This window comes from Ostrea edulis, chromosome 8, assembly GCF_947568905.1.
Source record: "Ostrea edulis chromosome 8, xbOstEdul1.1, whole genome shotgun sequence".
NCBI classification, from domain to species: Eukaryota; Metazoa; Mollusca; class Bivalvia; order Ostreida; family Ostreidae; genus Ostrea; species Ostrea edulis.
In genome coordinates, this window is record NC_079171.1 from 44,620,494 (window position 1) to 44,636,840 (window position 16,347).

The following is a 16,347-nucleotide window of genomic DNA, read 5'->3' on the forward strand; positions in this document are numbered from 1 at the left end:
TAAAGGTGAAGATAACGAACAGTGATCAATCTCATCACTCCTATAAAGGTGAAGATAACGAACAGTGATCAATCTCATAACTCCTATAAAGGTGAAGATAACGAACAGTGATCAATCTCATAACTCCTATAAGGTATACAAAATAGAGTGTTGGGCAAACACGGACCCCTGGACACATCAGAGGTGGGACCAGGTGCCTAGGAGGAGTAAGTATCCCCTGTTATGAAACATCTTGGACGATTTTAATTTGTTCATTTTAATCATACAGTCTTTGAACTTCACACCTCTGGTGTGTCCAGGGGTCCGTGTTTGCCAACTATCTATTTTGTATTGCTTGTAGGAGTTATGAAATTGATCACTGTTCGTTATCTTCACCTTTCAATTTGTATAATAGTATTTCATTTCAAGAGACCATGACAGTATTTGTGTCTATTGCATGTAACTAAAGATGACATCAACTGAAAGGGAAAACTGTAAGTGCATATTGGGAGAAACCTAAAGTAAATCCACCTTCATGTGATGTCATTTTACAAAATCAATCATTTATTTAGATTTATGCATGATAGGAATATAAAGTTTGTTGGAGTCTTTTTCAGATTTTACCTTTTCCAACACTTATAGTAAAAGAAATTTGTTAAACATGAAATATTTCAAAAGCCTAAGTTATATTACTTATATAAGACTTATCAATATGTTTCAAAATATTGAATTTAGGGGCAATAACACAATAGCTTTTCGTTGAATTCTTTATCAAGTTCATTATGCAATAAATTTCCCTTATTTTTCACAGATCTTTGGTAAATGTTTTTAACAATCAGTTTCAGGAAATTTTTATGAATGCTGTTTAAAATCATTATCACCAGTTTTTATGAAATTTTGGTGCTATTCCTTGAGCAAAATTGTAATTTTCTGACGTTGATATATGATTTTGTTTAAGCATGTCTTGCATCTTAAAAAGTGCAATGGCCTAAATATTTTATTTGATAATTTATCAATTCTGACTCTAATACGTTAAAATAGATACCTTTATTAGATAATAATGTCATTATGTAGTCAATAGCTCGAGGTTAAGAAACAAAATTGTGACACACTCCCACTGGTAATGAAACCTGATTCTAATGATGTTAAAACATCGTTATTGATCCAAGACAACCTTGCAGCTCTGCTTGTTTGTATACAAATCAAAGAACAGAAAATATGTTAAGGTGTAAATGATGGTCATTCAATTTAGATGAGGAAAAATGTAGCTGAAAAAATTGACCGCAATCAAGAGACGTTTGTTGACATATGAACTGTTTCTTGACTAAAAATGACAGATATATAGATATATATATATATATATATATATATATATATATATATAGGTTCTCCCATGGCTTGTAGTTTGATATGATTTATATTCAACGAATTGTATGTTTTCTATCCCCGAGCATTGGCGAGGGGACACAAAACACACAAACGGTTGAATATAAATCAAATCAAAACACAAACCATGGGAGATTCCTTTTATCACATGTTAACCCCCCCCCCCACTTCCGGTTATTCATTCAAGTTACTGTATTGTTGGGAACGTCGCTTCCTGACATTTTGTGTACAAACTAAGTAAAATTGACATTTGTTTATGACGTCACAAACGGTGTAAGAAAACGTATTGTAATAATTAGAATTTATTTAATGGGTGATATCCACTGGACAAATGAGTGAACGTGTGATGAATTAAAGCAGTACACTACAGTGGTCTCCCAGCCTCACTTTTGTTTCAAAACTATAAATGATATACTACTGTGGTATTGCGGTGAAATAAATGAATTGTCTGTATCTTTATCAGAAACAAAGGTGAGGAATAAAAAGGCGAACAAAAGTGGAATCAAGTCGATAGCATTGTGAAGTAACGTGAAGTAAAAACAAAAACCCATTGAGATGGAGCCGGGGTGGTGATTGATCTTTGGTCAGAACATTTTCCGTGGCAGTACTCCTAACATTTAACGTTTTCCGTGGAAGACGGTATATTCTTATTAATCAATATTGGTTTTAATTTATTTCTGTCTCCGGACTAAGAATTTCTTCTCAACAGTGATTGGTGAAAAATACATGATGTAATGTTGCCATTAGTTGCAATGCTGTCCTTTGCAAAGTGGATCATTTGGTGTGTAACTTAACAAATTTACAAGATTTCTAATCTTGATAAAAAACGAGAAAACGTAAGACGAATCAATCTCATCTAGCATTGCTCATTCATAAACTAACATAATTTATTACACTAAATGTGATTAATACTACCATTTTTGGGCGAATTTTAAGGGTATTTCTATATTCTAATGTAAGTTCGCCATCTTTTTGCTCTGGGTTTGATTTGATGTTTTTTTATTTGTCATCTTATAGCATACAATATATGTAGCATCATTTTCTTCGGGGGGGGGGGGGGGGGGGGGGTCAGGGCTTTGCAGGTATTTTAATGTAGAATCTTTTGTTGAAGATTTCTTTCTTTCATTTGGTAAGTAATGTAAAACTTATACGGTACCACTTTAGATGCCCCAGATGCGCATTTCGACAAATAATGTCTCTTCAGTGATGCTCAAGCCGAAATTTTTGAAGTTTACTCTTAATAAGGTAAATTCCAACGAGCAAGAACACGGCATTTGATAAACGAGAACAGGAATTCTTTTTGTCAAATTTGGTGAAACTGACTCCAAGAGGTCATGAGAAATTTGTATCAGTTTACCAATATCAACAGACGTCGTAAACAAACCTTGCAAAAATATCTAGGGTTAATTTTACGAATAGCGAAGTTGCAGCGGGAAAGGTGTCAAGGCTTGACAGGAAGAACCTGCCACACGCCATGTATTAGTGTGTGGGGTGTATACTATGTAACGTCCCGCTCGAGAATATTTTATATATATTTTCAAATATATTTCATAATCATACTGTTTACACTCCATATGAGTGACAAATTCTCAAGCGGGATGTTAAACGATATACAACCAATTAACCTTTATATCGAGAGTCCGCAAAGCAAGCTAAAGGCAACAAGTATATAAAAGAAAAAAATGACAAAATCTGCAAGAGAAGAGATAATCCCCACATACGTTCACTGAAAATTTCATGATCCATATGGGCCCTACCATTTTTTGTTCATTCAACAGTTATTCGTGTTTTGGGCGATCGGAAAGTTTTTGACTGAAAAAAAAACACCTGGCGGTGGTTTCTGCATCTACCTCACGTAGAACTATCATTTCAGTATAGATTTGTTCCTGGGATTGATCAAAGTTATGTGACAATTCGTTATTGATAAAGATATAGATGAAGGTTACCAAAATCTGCCGAAGTTTGCCGAATGATACCCTATCTGCATTTTGTTTTAGCCCTGAAGCTCGTGTTTCCTATCGTAAAGTATGTCTATGACGTCATAGTTACATTTGTGTATACATAGCAACATACTCTCATACCTTGATCTACAGATACAAATGCAGATACAGATGATTTATTGTCATCCAAGGGCACCGAGAGGTACACTGTATAGTCTCGCTTTCCCCAGACTCTCACTCTCTCGAGACTTTGCACGAACGTGAGTCTGGTATGATTCCTGTTTATTTTTATTTTTGTGATTTCAAATCGAAGCTTACCGAGAAATCGGTATTGTTTCTGTTTGGCTGATATAGGAGAAACTGAACTTATAGAAGCAACTGTCTAAGTTTGTTTACAAAATTAAAATTTCAATTGAAAGACCTTGAAGTTCATTTATCAATACTAAATGACTTTTTGGTTCAACACACTATAAAATATCTCTGTTTGCTTTGTGATGAACAAAAAATGCACTTATCCTTATCAAACTTCCGCCAGAGTTCGTTTGCTCACAACCAAATTCTTCGAGTTAGGAATTATGGGATACTGATTTTTTAGGCCGCGTATACTGTGTGACGTCACTGTAGAATGACGAAAAAACATAACGTCAAACGTAAACAGTTCAAAACAAGAACGTAAACATCAAATCCATTACTTTACACTTCAGAAATAAACATCACTTTTGAGCTGTTCATGGTCAATATGAACGGATTTGGATTTGAGGCAAATTCTGTGAATCGCGCTAGCTCAAAAGTGATGTTCATTTCTTATATGTTCATATTCATTTGCTAAATCACCATTTGTTTACATTGCTTGTATAAGTCAGGAAATATTTTGTTGCATAAAAAACGAACTCGGAATATCCGCCTATGTCACAGTCGTACAGTATTGTGACGTACGTCAAACCATAGACCAAGGCACGATGCTTACGATATTCATTAGCGGTAACGGAAATAGCCGAGTAGTTACGATTGATTGTGGGTATGTGTAGCTAGCCTGAGGACAAAGTACAGAGTAGGATGGTAACGGAAATAGCCGAGTAGTTACGATTGATTGTGGGTATGTATAGTTAGCCTGAAGACAAAGTAGGATATATCTATAACCAGACAATTCATATCATAAGTTTTGTTGCGACCTGTAAGACTCTATTAAGGTCACACATCAAGATAGGATATATTTATTGTATATTGTTAAACGTTCCTCTCGAGAATATTTCCCTCATATCGAGACGTCACCATTGACGGTGAACGGCTGCAAAATTTAGGCCTAGGTTCGGCGCTTATGGCCTTTGAGCAGGGAATGATCTCTATCGTGACACACTTGCTGTGACACGGGACCTCGGGTTTTTTTTGTTTTTTTTTTTTTTTTTTTTTTTTTTTTTTTTGTGGTCTCCTCCGAAGGACTGCCCCCATTAAGTCGCCTCTTACGACAAGCAAGGGGTTACAGATTTAAAAAATAGTGAAAATGAGGGAAACGACCGATCAATATCTGATGATATTCATAAAGAGAAGACGTCTACCAATAATGGTGTAACCAAATTACATAATGGTGTAACCACGTCATATAATGGTGTAACCACGTCATATAATGGTGTAACCACGTCATATAATGGTGTAACCACATTACATAATGGTGTAACCACATCAAATAATGGTGTAACCACGTCATACAATGGTGTCACCACATCATATAATGGTGTAACCACATCAAATAATGGTGTAACCACATCAAATAATGGTGTAACCACGTCATATAATGGTGTAACCACATCAAATAATGGTGTAACCACATCAAATAATGGTGTAACCACGTCATATAATGCTGTAACCACGTCATATAATGGTTTAACCACATCATATAATGGTGTAACCACATCATATAATGGTGTAACCACATCAAATAATGGTGTAACCACATCATATAATGCTGTAACCACATCATATGATGGTGTAACCACATCACATAATGGTGTAACCACGTCACATAATGGTGTAACCACATCATATAATGGTATAACCACATCATATAATGGCGTAACCACGTCACATAATGGTGTAACCACATCATATAATGGTGTAACCACATCATATAATGGTGTAACCACATCACATAATGGTGTAATCACATCATATAATGGTGTAACCACACCATATGATGGTGTAACCACATCACATAATGGTGTAACCACATCATATAATGGTGTAACCACATCATATAATGGTGTAACCACGTCACATAATGGTGTAACCACATCATATAATGGTGTAACCACGTCACATAATGGTGTAACCACATCATATAATGGTGTAACCACGTCATATAATGGTGTAACCACATCACAAACTGATTCCACTTCCTCATATACTGAACCTACCCATCAGTAACATTTCATACACATAAACAATGCCTGTATCTTCAAAACACTCAATATTTATCATGGTTAGGACATACAGAATTATTATATATTCGAAATATCTAGAAACAAAAATCACTTTTTCTTTAAAGGTTTAAGGAAACCTTGCTTCAATCTGTTTTCAGTTAAGAATGAAGGACTGATTTGTGAGAATCCTCCATATTTCAAAAGACAGCGGACATGTTTGAAAACGACAGTATTACAATATACATGTATCATGGGCAGAAGGATGTTGAGTTTTTCTGGGTGTTTTTTTTTTTTTTTTTAATTTAAAACAGAGCCAAAATTAACGCGATAAAAAAAAATTATGAATAAAAATAACACAAGTTGAAGAGGTTTGTAGTGTAGTTCGTAGTGTGAACCTCGATCATTAGGTAAGTGGTTAGCAGTACTGATTTCAACTGAGTTCTGGTAATCCGAGGTACACAGTAAAAGTTGGTCGGCGACCGCCAGCTCTCTGACCCCGAATCTAGTTTTGTTTTACCTGTAGCTTGTGGTCCCTTTTTACCATCCCTCTTTTCAAAGACAAAAAATACCTATCTATTATACTTCTGGGTAAATATTGAACACTGATGTATTTCAAAGATGTGTACAGTCCTTTTCCTCTGGCATATTGGAATATAGTGGTAGAACTCCAAGTTTGATATGGTCACCCTTAGCCTGAAATTTACAGAATTACTACCCGAGGTCGATATACGTAAATAAGATAGAAAGAAAACGTATGGTTTTTGTAGATTTCATTGTATTTATTTTTATGAATTTCATCACCAGCACAAGGTTGCCCAGTCCTGTCTTTTTGATATAATTTTCTTTATTACATAAAAGACTTACCGGTATAATAGAAAAGAGAAATCTGAACAACTTTGTGCTCGATATAAAGAAAGGCCTTAGATACCAGTCATTCGATGAATAACAATAGCAGACAAACGCGATTTCAAAAGCTCTAAATGTTAACAAACTTGTCAGTAAAAAAAACCAATTAAACTTCTAAGTGTAAGTATTAACGAACATCTTGGGTCATAGTGAATTGCATAATTCAAACTTCGATGTTTACTAAATCTTCATGAACCGTACATCACAGCTAAAGTGGGGAGGTCCTTTCATTTTCATCTCTGACATTAAGTCTTGAATTCATGATGCTGGTCACTTCTTGATATTCAAGTACATATACTCGTATAATAAAACACATTGAAGAACCCGATCACAGAGTGAAAAATATCCGATTCGTTAGAAGTTTAGTGCATGTATATATCAGATAAAGACGGCAGACATTTCCGGAAATTCGTCCGAATGAAGTTCCTCGGGTTTATTCCGTAACTCAAGAGGAATCTGTATAAATGTTTTCGTAGTCCGTTGCTAGGTGTCCTTGGCTCTCGTAAGAGAATATAAGCGTTTTCTGTTAAAAAAAAAAAAAAAGAATATCAAAATAACAAATCTGACTGATATTGTTTTTGATTTCACAAATAATTATAGACCTACAACGGTAACTACTGCGGCCCCTTACTGATTTATGTGCGGAGGGCTGTGCTAATTGCTATCCTAATTAATATGTATGAGTGGAGAATGAATTATTGGTATCAATGAACTTACAACTGCACTATTGCGACTAGAAGAAAAACATCGCTTAATTCGTTAATAATTGATAATACATTATACACTTGTATTTGAAGAGTTACAGTGCAGGAGTCGGCATATCAAAGAATCTAATATGCTGTAGACCTAACCCTCTCCCCTCCCCTCCCTCAAGAAAAGTTCATGTTCATCTTTTTTGGAATTAATAAATTTTATTCCAGCATTCGTTCTTGTGTAACGAAACCATGTTAATATTATATTGTAAGGTCCTTAGAACGATCTAATACACAACTACAACCTGCCATTAGGTCCAATGCTGTCTGATATGCTCCATACCATGTGATTTTTTTATTTTCAAATAATAGTCTAATAAAATAAAAACATCTGAAATATCCATTTTTATTTGCCTTCGGATCCCTGAATGCTTAGTCACTTACCGGATTCTCATGTATATAGCCCTCGTTCACTGTACCGGATTTATATATCCCTCGTTCACTTACCGGATTAATATAGCCCTCGTTCACTTACCGGATTTATATAGTCCTCATTCATTTACCGGATTTATATAGTCCTCGTTGACTTACCGGATTTATATAGCCCTCGTTCACTTACCGGATTTATATAGTCCTCGTTCACTTACCGGATTTATATAGCCCGCGTTCACTTACCGGATTTATATAGTCCTCATTCATTTACCGGATTTATATAATCCTCGTTCACTTACCGGATTTCTAAAGCCCTCGTTCACTTACCGGATTTATATAGCCCTCGTTGCCTACAGGAATACACCACGGCAAAATGATTATAATCCGTTTTCACGACCCAGTAGTTTCCGTTAGGATCCACGGGTTGGGCTGAAATGAAACCATATGCGAGTACAGGTATACATAATCTCATTCATGGACAAATGGACGAAAAATGGATTCGTTCATGGATATTTTTTTAATGGTCTAACACTAAATACATGTAAGTAAGATTCATTGCATCATACCACTTTCAAAGCTAATTTTTTTTACGTACAAGGAAAGAAGGAGACAAATAGTCTCGCAGGATCACGTGGGTTCACGGCTCTAGCAACGCCCTCTATGCTTGTTGGTTCACCAGTTCTAATGTTGAAAAATATCAATAAATGTATAAATTGCACCGTACAATAGTAATGCAAGGAAACTCCTTGTAATAGCTGAATTGAAAATATAAGGATTAATATATGTATATCACATCACATAGACGGATACCGAAAATGTTCAAAGGGGAGAGCAACCCAAGTGTACACTCTTTTCCGCCCCCAAAAGGAGTTTGAAGACCCTAAAATGGCACAGAATTGCCATTTATGTTACAATTGTTCAACCAAAGGGAGTTTCAATATCCCTAGCGCCTCTTTAGATCCGCCACTTCATTAAATGCTTGTAAATAGTTCACATACCATATAAATTAATGCAAGGGCGACAGGATTGACATCATCGCGCGTTGGTTTATAAAGTCGCTTGTATCAAGTGGCCTAGAATTAATGAACATTGCATTGTTATTGATATGATAAATGATCTTCACTTACCCACGGGCATTGAGTGTCAGCTGACTGGCTGCGTATTGTGACTTGCCCGACGGATGCAAAGCCATTTGTAATAGATACAGTCTCCGTCACGATGTCGTTCCATCGCCAGGACATACGCGACGTCTCTCAATAATATATAATTTTTTCTTGACATTTCAGGTACAATTCACTCGCATCCCATTAGTACAGAAGGTTGTATATATGGGCAATACTAAGTTATTGTAGCAAAGAATGGGAGAAAAAATAATTGGATCAATGGGCGATTGAACACAGAACCCTTGCGTCCTTACATTCAATCACTGAGTTAACCGGTAGATATAAAAAGTATACGTGTAGTAATATTACTACGATATAAAATTTAATCCCGTTAAGGGAGTCATACAGAAATCCTTCATATTGAGGAGATGAAAACAATAATCTTAGGGGGAAAATGACAGAAACGTCGCGAATGACCAAAAAGGTACATAGACGTGTTGATATTAAATTTGTTTCGTTTCCAAACTTACACGGTCAATGCATCTATAATGGCGGTGTACAATAACTTGTGAATGGTAAATGTTTGATTTCATCCCAGATGAAAAGGAATAAGTCATACTTTTTAAGTTCCTTCTTGAGTAATGATATCTTGGATTGGCCTTATTTGTATAATGTTATGCGTTGCGCGTGCCTTCTTCACACATGATTGAAAAGAAAACGATGTTGTCGATAAGTTTTGACATCGAGTTCATTGACTGTAGATATAGGACTTAAGACAATCACCATGCTATAGATCATGTGTAAATTACTAAATGGTAATTATATATGCACAGCTCTATGAATTACCGGGAAAATAGCACGTGGTGTGCTAAAGTCACGGAGTTTGCCCTCTGCTCATTTCGGAAATAATGTGTTTTAAAAAACAGGCTGTATTTCGAAACCATTCACCAAAATCTCTACAATCGCAGTTTTTGTATGTATATTCTATAGTTTCTTGTATAATTTTATTCATAGAATATTGTAGTATTGATATCTATACTAGAATAAAACTTAAATATTGGAGCAGAATTATATATGAACCTCTAAGTAACGTTAACTTGGCCTGTTTGATAAGAGGTACAATATTTATTACCCTAAGCATGGTGTTTTTGCTTGACCATACACAATGATGTGTATACAACCGTCAATTTCTCTTTATGTAAAACTTATACGGTACCAATTTTGATGCACCAGATGCGCATTTCGACAAATAATGTCTCTTCAGTGATGCTCAACCGAAATGTTTGAAATCCGAAATAACTATGAAGTTTTAGAGCTAAATATAGCCAAAAACAGCGTGCCAAAAAAGTGGAGCCAAATTGGTCCATGGATAAGAGCTATGCATGAGGGAGATAATCCTTAATTTTGAAATGAATTTCTAAATTTTATAACAGCAATTAAATATACATCCGTATTTTCAAGCTAGTAACGAAGTACTTAGCTGCTGGGCTGTAGAGACATTGTAAATGCACTCAGAAAATACTTATGCATTCGTAAAATGTATAACTATTCACTTCATTTTTCATAAATAATTTTTGAGCAGCAGGATGTTTTTCAGAGTGCGGGAGTGGTACGGTGTTTCTCTTTCTATCAGAGTACGGGAGTGGTACGGGTTTTTTTTTCTTTCAGAACGTGGGGAGGTGAGGTGATTTTCAGAGTACGGGAGTGGTACGGGTTGTTTTTTTCAGAACGTGGGGAGGTGAGGTGATTTTCAGAGTGCGGTAATGGTGAGATGGGTTTTTTACCAGAGTGCGAGAGTGATAAGGGTTTGATCAGAGTGCAAAAGTGGTGAGGGTGTTTTTTCTTTCTTTCAGAATGTGGGGGTGGTATGTTTTTCTTTCTTTCTTTCAGAGGGTGGGAGTGGTAAGGCTTTTTTTTTTCTTTCAGAGTGTGGGAGTGGTAAGGCTTTTTTCTTTCTTTCAGAGTGTGGGAGTGGTAAGGCTTTTTTCTTTTTTTCAGAGTGTGGGAGTGGTAAGGCTTTTTCTTCCTTTCCTATTGTGGGAGTGGTAAGGGGCTTTTTTCTTCAGAATGTGGGAGTGATGAGGGTTTTTTTTCTCCAGAGTGCTGGAGCGATGAGGGACATTTTACGTAAAGTGATATTGACATCTCTTCTTCTGCTCTATCGATTTCTACCCTAACTACCTCACCTTTCCCTGACTCCTGTGTTAACAACATTGATAGAAGCGTCTCGGTTCAGACTATAGCTTGCTTGTGAACACGTGATCCCGTCCTGTGCGGCCAGGAAGAACCGCTCGTATTCATACCATGTTCCAACATACTGAAATTCCAACCGACACAGCTAGTTAAGAAATCAAATTCATATTACATGAGGTATGGACTGCGAGATCCCATGCCTGCATACTTCATGAAGCGCATGCGTGCTACTTGAAAAAGCCAGAGGCAAATCTGGAGGTGGTATGGGGATTACAGCCCCCCTCCCCCCACTTCTTCTGATTGAGGGGAGTTGCGGAGGCTGAAAACCCCATTTTGTTGAATTTTGAATATCATCCAATGCTATGATACATATACAAAGCCGTACATGGATACCGTTAACAATTAATATTTTTAAAAATGAAAGCGCTTACGTTTTACAACGTGTTGTCAGATTTTATCTAATTTTTCTACATTGATAACCGGACATTGAGCCAATTTTTCATATTTCGATAACTTTTCTGATTGAATTGTGTAAGATGTCTTCGGGCTCAGTGAATATTGTGTATATATATAACATCATATTGACCTCGTGACCTCCAAATGTCAAGAATTGTGTAACATTATACCTTTCCATGCAAATGTATGGAACAATTCTATACTCCAATACATGAGGATTTTTATAGTCAGCATAAATCTTATGATATAACGGATTTCAAAGGTCTACAATTAGTCAATTCATGAGATGTTTGATTGATTGGGTAAAATGAATCTATTATTGCGTCACACGCCGCACTAAACGATTATATTTTATCTAAATCAAAGTAGGGGTGTGTTGATCTGTCAAAATGTTCTCACTCGTGTCGACATTACAGGGCAAATTAATCTGATCATGCATTCGTTATAGAGAGAACATTTATCATTGCTAAACATTTTTCAAAATCAAAATGACATAACATGTTTCTTCTGATTAATTTAATATGAAGTAGGAAAATGAACAATATATTAAAAATTATTAGATAGAGAGGAACTAGTTGGGGGTTTTTTTTTTTTAATAAATTGAATGTATTTTGTGCGAGTAATTGACTGTATGATAGTATAGTTAAACAATTAGGGATATATAATGTAAAAGGAGCACTATTTGACAAATAGTATTTACTTTAAAAATGTTTACATGATACATTAATACAAACATTAAAGTAGAGTGCAGAAATCTATATCTACATGTTATTTACCTACAGAAATCTATATCTACATGTTATTTACCTACAGAAACCTATATCTACATGTTATTTACCTACAGAAATCTATATCTACATGTTATTTACCTACAGAAACCTGTATCTACATGTTATTTACCTACAGAAATCTATATCTACATGTTATTTACCTACAGAAATCTATATCTACATGTTATTTACCTACAGAAACCTGTATCTACATGTTATTTACCTACAGAAATCTATATCTACATGTTATTTACCTACAGAAATCTATATCTACATGTTATTTACCTACAGAAATCTATATCTACATGTTATTTACCTACATAAACCTATATCTACATGTTATTTACCTACAGAAACCTATATCTACATGTTATTTACCTACATAAACCTGTATCTACATGTTATTTACCTACATAAACCTGTATCTACATGTTATTTACCTACAGAAACCTATATCTACATGTTATTTACCTACAGAAATCTATATCTACATGTTATTTACCTACAGAAACCTATATCTACATGTTATTTACCTACAGAAACCTGTATCTACATGTTATTTACCTACAGAAATCTATATCTACATGTTATTTACCATATTTGACCTACATATGTAGTAATAAACTTTTCGAATTATTTTTGTGGAGATGATTAATAAATAACCGTACCATTACAAACTTTTCTATAATTTCGCTAAGATAAGCATTAAAGGACACATCGCATGTTTTTAAACTTTTTAATTTTTTCAGCAAAATTAATTCATTTCATGCCTAAAACTACTTTACATGTGTTTTAAATGAAACAGTTTGCGTAGTTTTCGAGTTTGAAAGCGATGAAATTCAAATCTTGCGATATGCATATTTTCTTCGATATTTTACGCGCCATTATCTGTGACGTCATATGCGACCTCGAGCGAGAAGATTTGAAAACAGTTGATAGTCATTTCATAAACAGATTAGATTTAATTGACAAGCAAACAATTATCACATTAACAGCTTGTAAATAGCACTGCATTAGGGTGTTTTGTGCCGTTTAAGGGTGTACTTGCTGTCAGTAGAGAAGATTTGGACTGTGTTTTTTTCAATTTTCGAAGGAAGGTATGAGGGACAAGACATGAATATTTTTTGTCGGCACAACGACTTTGCCATAAAAACCCCCAGTAGAATTTGTCCCTGTACTTTTTTAAACAAGCACTTGGACAAATACGTAGATAAACTGCGAGAAAATGGTTCTATCGAAGCTACGCACTGTTACATATAGGCCTACGGCATATGCTTTCCGTTCTGCTCTCGAATTCAATACACACTCGCACCAACTGACCTTCACCTTGTAACAACATATAGGCAGAACTTTGCTAACAGTGTCTACCAACTGGTAGTTTTAAAAAAGAGATTTAAAGATAAAAGATAATTGAACTTTCAATTTTAAATAATAAAATATAATATTTCCCGACTTTGAATTGAATTATAATGCTTACATTTTTTTTAAGGAACGCGTACGTGTTTACAACAACAGCACGCCGCGCTCCCACTTCCTAAGTAACAACGTGTTGATAACACACAAAAAATGATTAGGCCTAATAAAATTGCTTTAATAAAATAATTTAAAAGTATTGTGATTTTCACAATAAGTTTGATCATTATTATTATTTTTTCTTTTTCGAAATGCACCCGTGACAGTCAGGCCTAGTTGTCATTGATACATAATCGTATCATAATTTAGGTCTATCTAACTTCTCCAAAAATAAATTTAATAATATATTGCACTGTTTATTTTAGAAAAGCAACACCGCTAATTACAGTTGTTTACAGAAATGGCATTACCAAATTGTGTTTAGACAGTGATCCCATGTAAACATTATTTACTCGCAAATTTATGCAGATTTCATACTCGCTTTCCTTGCTATATTTGGGTCGCTATTTGTATGCACTGGTGGCTAAAAGATATAAGACTCGGGAAATTTGTCAACATCGAAATGAATGTTATCCATGGTAAATAAATTAGGCCCCTAAAACCCGAGTTTTTAAAAATATCTAACACTACTTTTACAACAAGTTGATCGACGAAGGTCGCATATGACGTCACTGTACCACGTGACTACCTATCTAATTAACTAGGCTTTTTGAAATTGGGGCTTAGATTTAAGTCCGTATTGTGGCTAATTATCGCATTACTTCAGCGAACGAACTATTACAATTAATTTCTATAAGCATAAGGAAGACAAAATGCATATAATTCTGTATACTTTGAAAACACGAGATGTGTCCTTTAAGACTATATAACAATCATGATCTATAATTTCGCTGATTTCAGATTATAACATTCATGATCTAAAGTAATTTTCTTTAAAGTTAAATTAAGAGTTACACGTTTGAAATAGGTGATAATGTACAGTGCGTACCTGAATCAAAGATCCGTTTTCAATACCTTCGTTTTTAATTTGATTTCAGTAATTGTTTGTTTGTTCAGTTTGTTTGCTTTTTTGTTTGTTTATTTGTTAAAGCAATATCAGCTCTAAATCTATTTTGTTGTGAACATGTGCCATTATGATAATTTTGTATGTAACTCAATCTAATTAAAACCATGCAGATCTTTGATCCGCTCTATCATTCTGATGTCGCCAATACAATTTGTATTAGCGAAATCAGACTATTGGAGCGGATCAAACACCAGCTTTTATAATCAGATTGGTATATGCTTGTAACTTTAACCATAATCATTGACAGGAAAACTAAATTTAAGATTTTGTCAAATTAAAGAGTTCGGTTCTATGGAATATATAGCATTATATCACAAGCAGGCACTCGACGTTTTAAATATCTATAATTTAAAAAAAAATGTCTTCCTGTAAACATAATATTATGTTTACAGGATGACAATTTTTTATGATAGATATCTAAATCGTCGAGTGCCTGTGCATTAAATAGAAATCACGTTTTGTGGGGGAAGACAGGAATGTAAACTGGCTTCATTCAGAGCCTCTGAATACTGGTAGGTTTTCTAACACAGATGCTTATAAACCATAATTTTTTCTGTCATTGAATTAGTAAACCACAATTTTACAACAAAATTTTTCGACATAAAATGGCAAACATGTCGGATATACACGTGAAAGTAAGATCACAATGAATATAAACTATAAATAAAAAATATCAATAAACAAAAATAAGAAAACAAATATAAAACTGTAGAAAAAAAACTCACGTGGCCGACATTGTAGCGTTTCACAGTGGGGATGTTCGGACAAAAACCAGGACTCGTCACTTGTCCATAAGCAGAGGGAAAGCATAGAGCAATTCCGAGAATAACTGCAGCAAATTTCATGTCGCAAATTTATGTGTCATAAATTACATGTGCATGTACCTACTAGCAAGGTATGTCCATTTGCCTTATATATACTGCCCTATATCGGGGCCCGGATGGGTGGACTCGACAAATCAAAATTAAAAGGTCTCATTATAAAGCTTAAACAGTTTTCACTTTGATTTACAATAATGCATTAATGACAATAGATGATATATCATGATAATTTTACAATAAAAAATACTTTAATACATGCTGATAACTAAGATAGGCGATTAATTTCTTCCCAGACCAGAAATCTTTCCATAGGTCATGTTCGCTATATTGTCATTAACATCAATTAACATGTTTACGTAAAATTTACAAATTCTCACGTGTTCTGTATCTCGTCAGACACGTGTAAATATTACTGAAAAACGTGCGCGTGAATCCTTTATGTACGCTTATAAAAAAGAATAAAAATGTGATTTAAAAAGGACCAACCCATGCAAACATTGATCCGAAACTAGACACTGTAAGAGCTGGGAAACATAATATATTTTTGTCTTGGTGTGGTTCCGCAAGGGGGGGGGGTACATGTCTGGGAATCTTTTCTCTAGAGGATGTATACGTTATTTTTATAATTTCGTATCGTCTGCAAACGGCATACACGCAGGGGATCAGTTAATCCGGTGCCTGGTCATTGGATCCGCCTGTTCGAATTAGTATCATGTTCTTCATTGGATCCGCCTATTCGGAGTGGTAACATGTAATATGTTCGTCATTGGATC

The 16,347-nt window shown here is 34.9% G+C and overlaps 1 protein-coding gene across 1 annotated transcript; it reads right to left on the reverse strand.

The window, feature by feature from the left end:
- Window positions 1-6,482: 6,482 nt before the first annotated feature.
- Window positions 6,483-16,104, reverse strand: LOC125661378 (apolipoprotein D-like). The gene is made up of 5 exons (XM_048893368.2): window positions 15,479-16,104; window positions 11,042-11,172; window positions 8,348-8,433; window positions 8,080-8,181; window positions 6,483-7,151 (listed from the first exon to the last, which is right to left on the reverse strand). The coding sequence occupies exons 1-5, from the start codon at window positions 15,596-15,598 to the stop codon at window positions 6,991-6,993; spliced, it is 600 nt and encodes a 199-aa protein (XP_048749325.2). The 5' UTR covers window positions 15,599-16,104; the 3' UTR covers window positions 6,483-6,990.
- Between the last annotated feature and the right edge of the window lie 243 nt (window positions 16,105-16,347).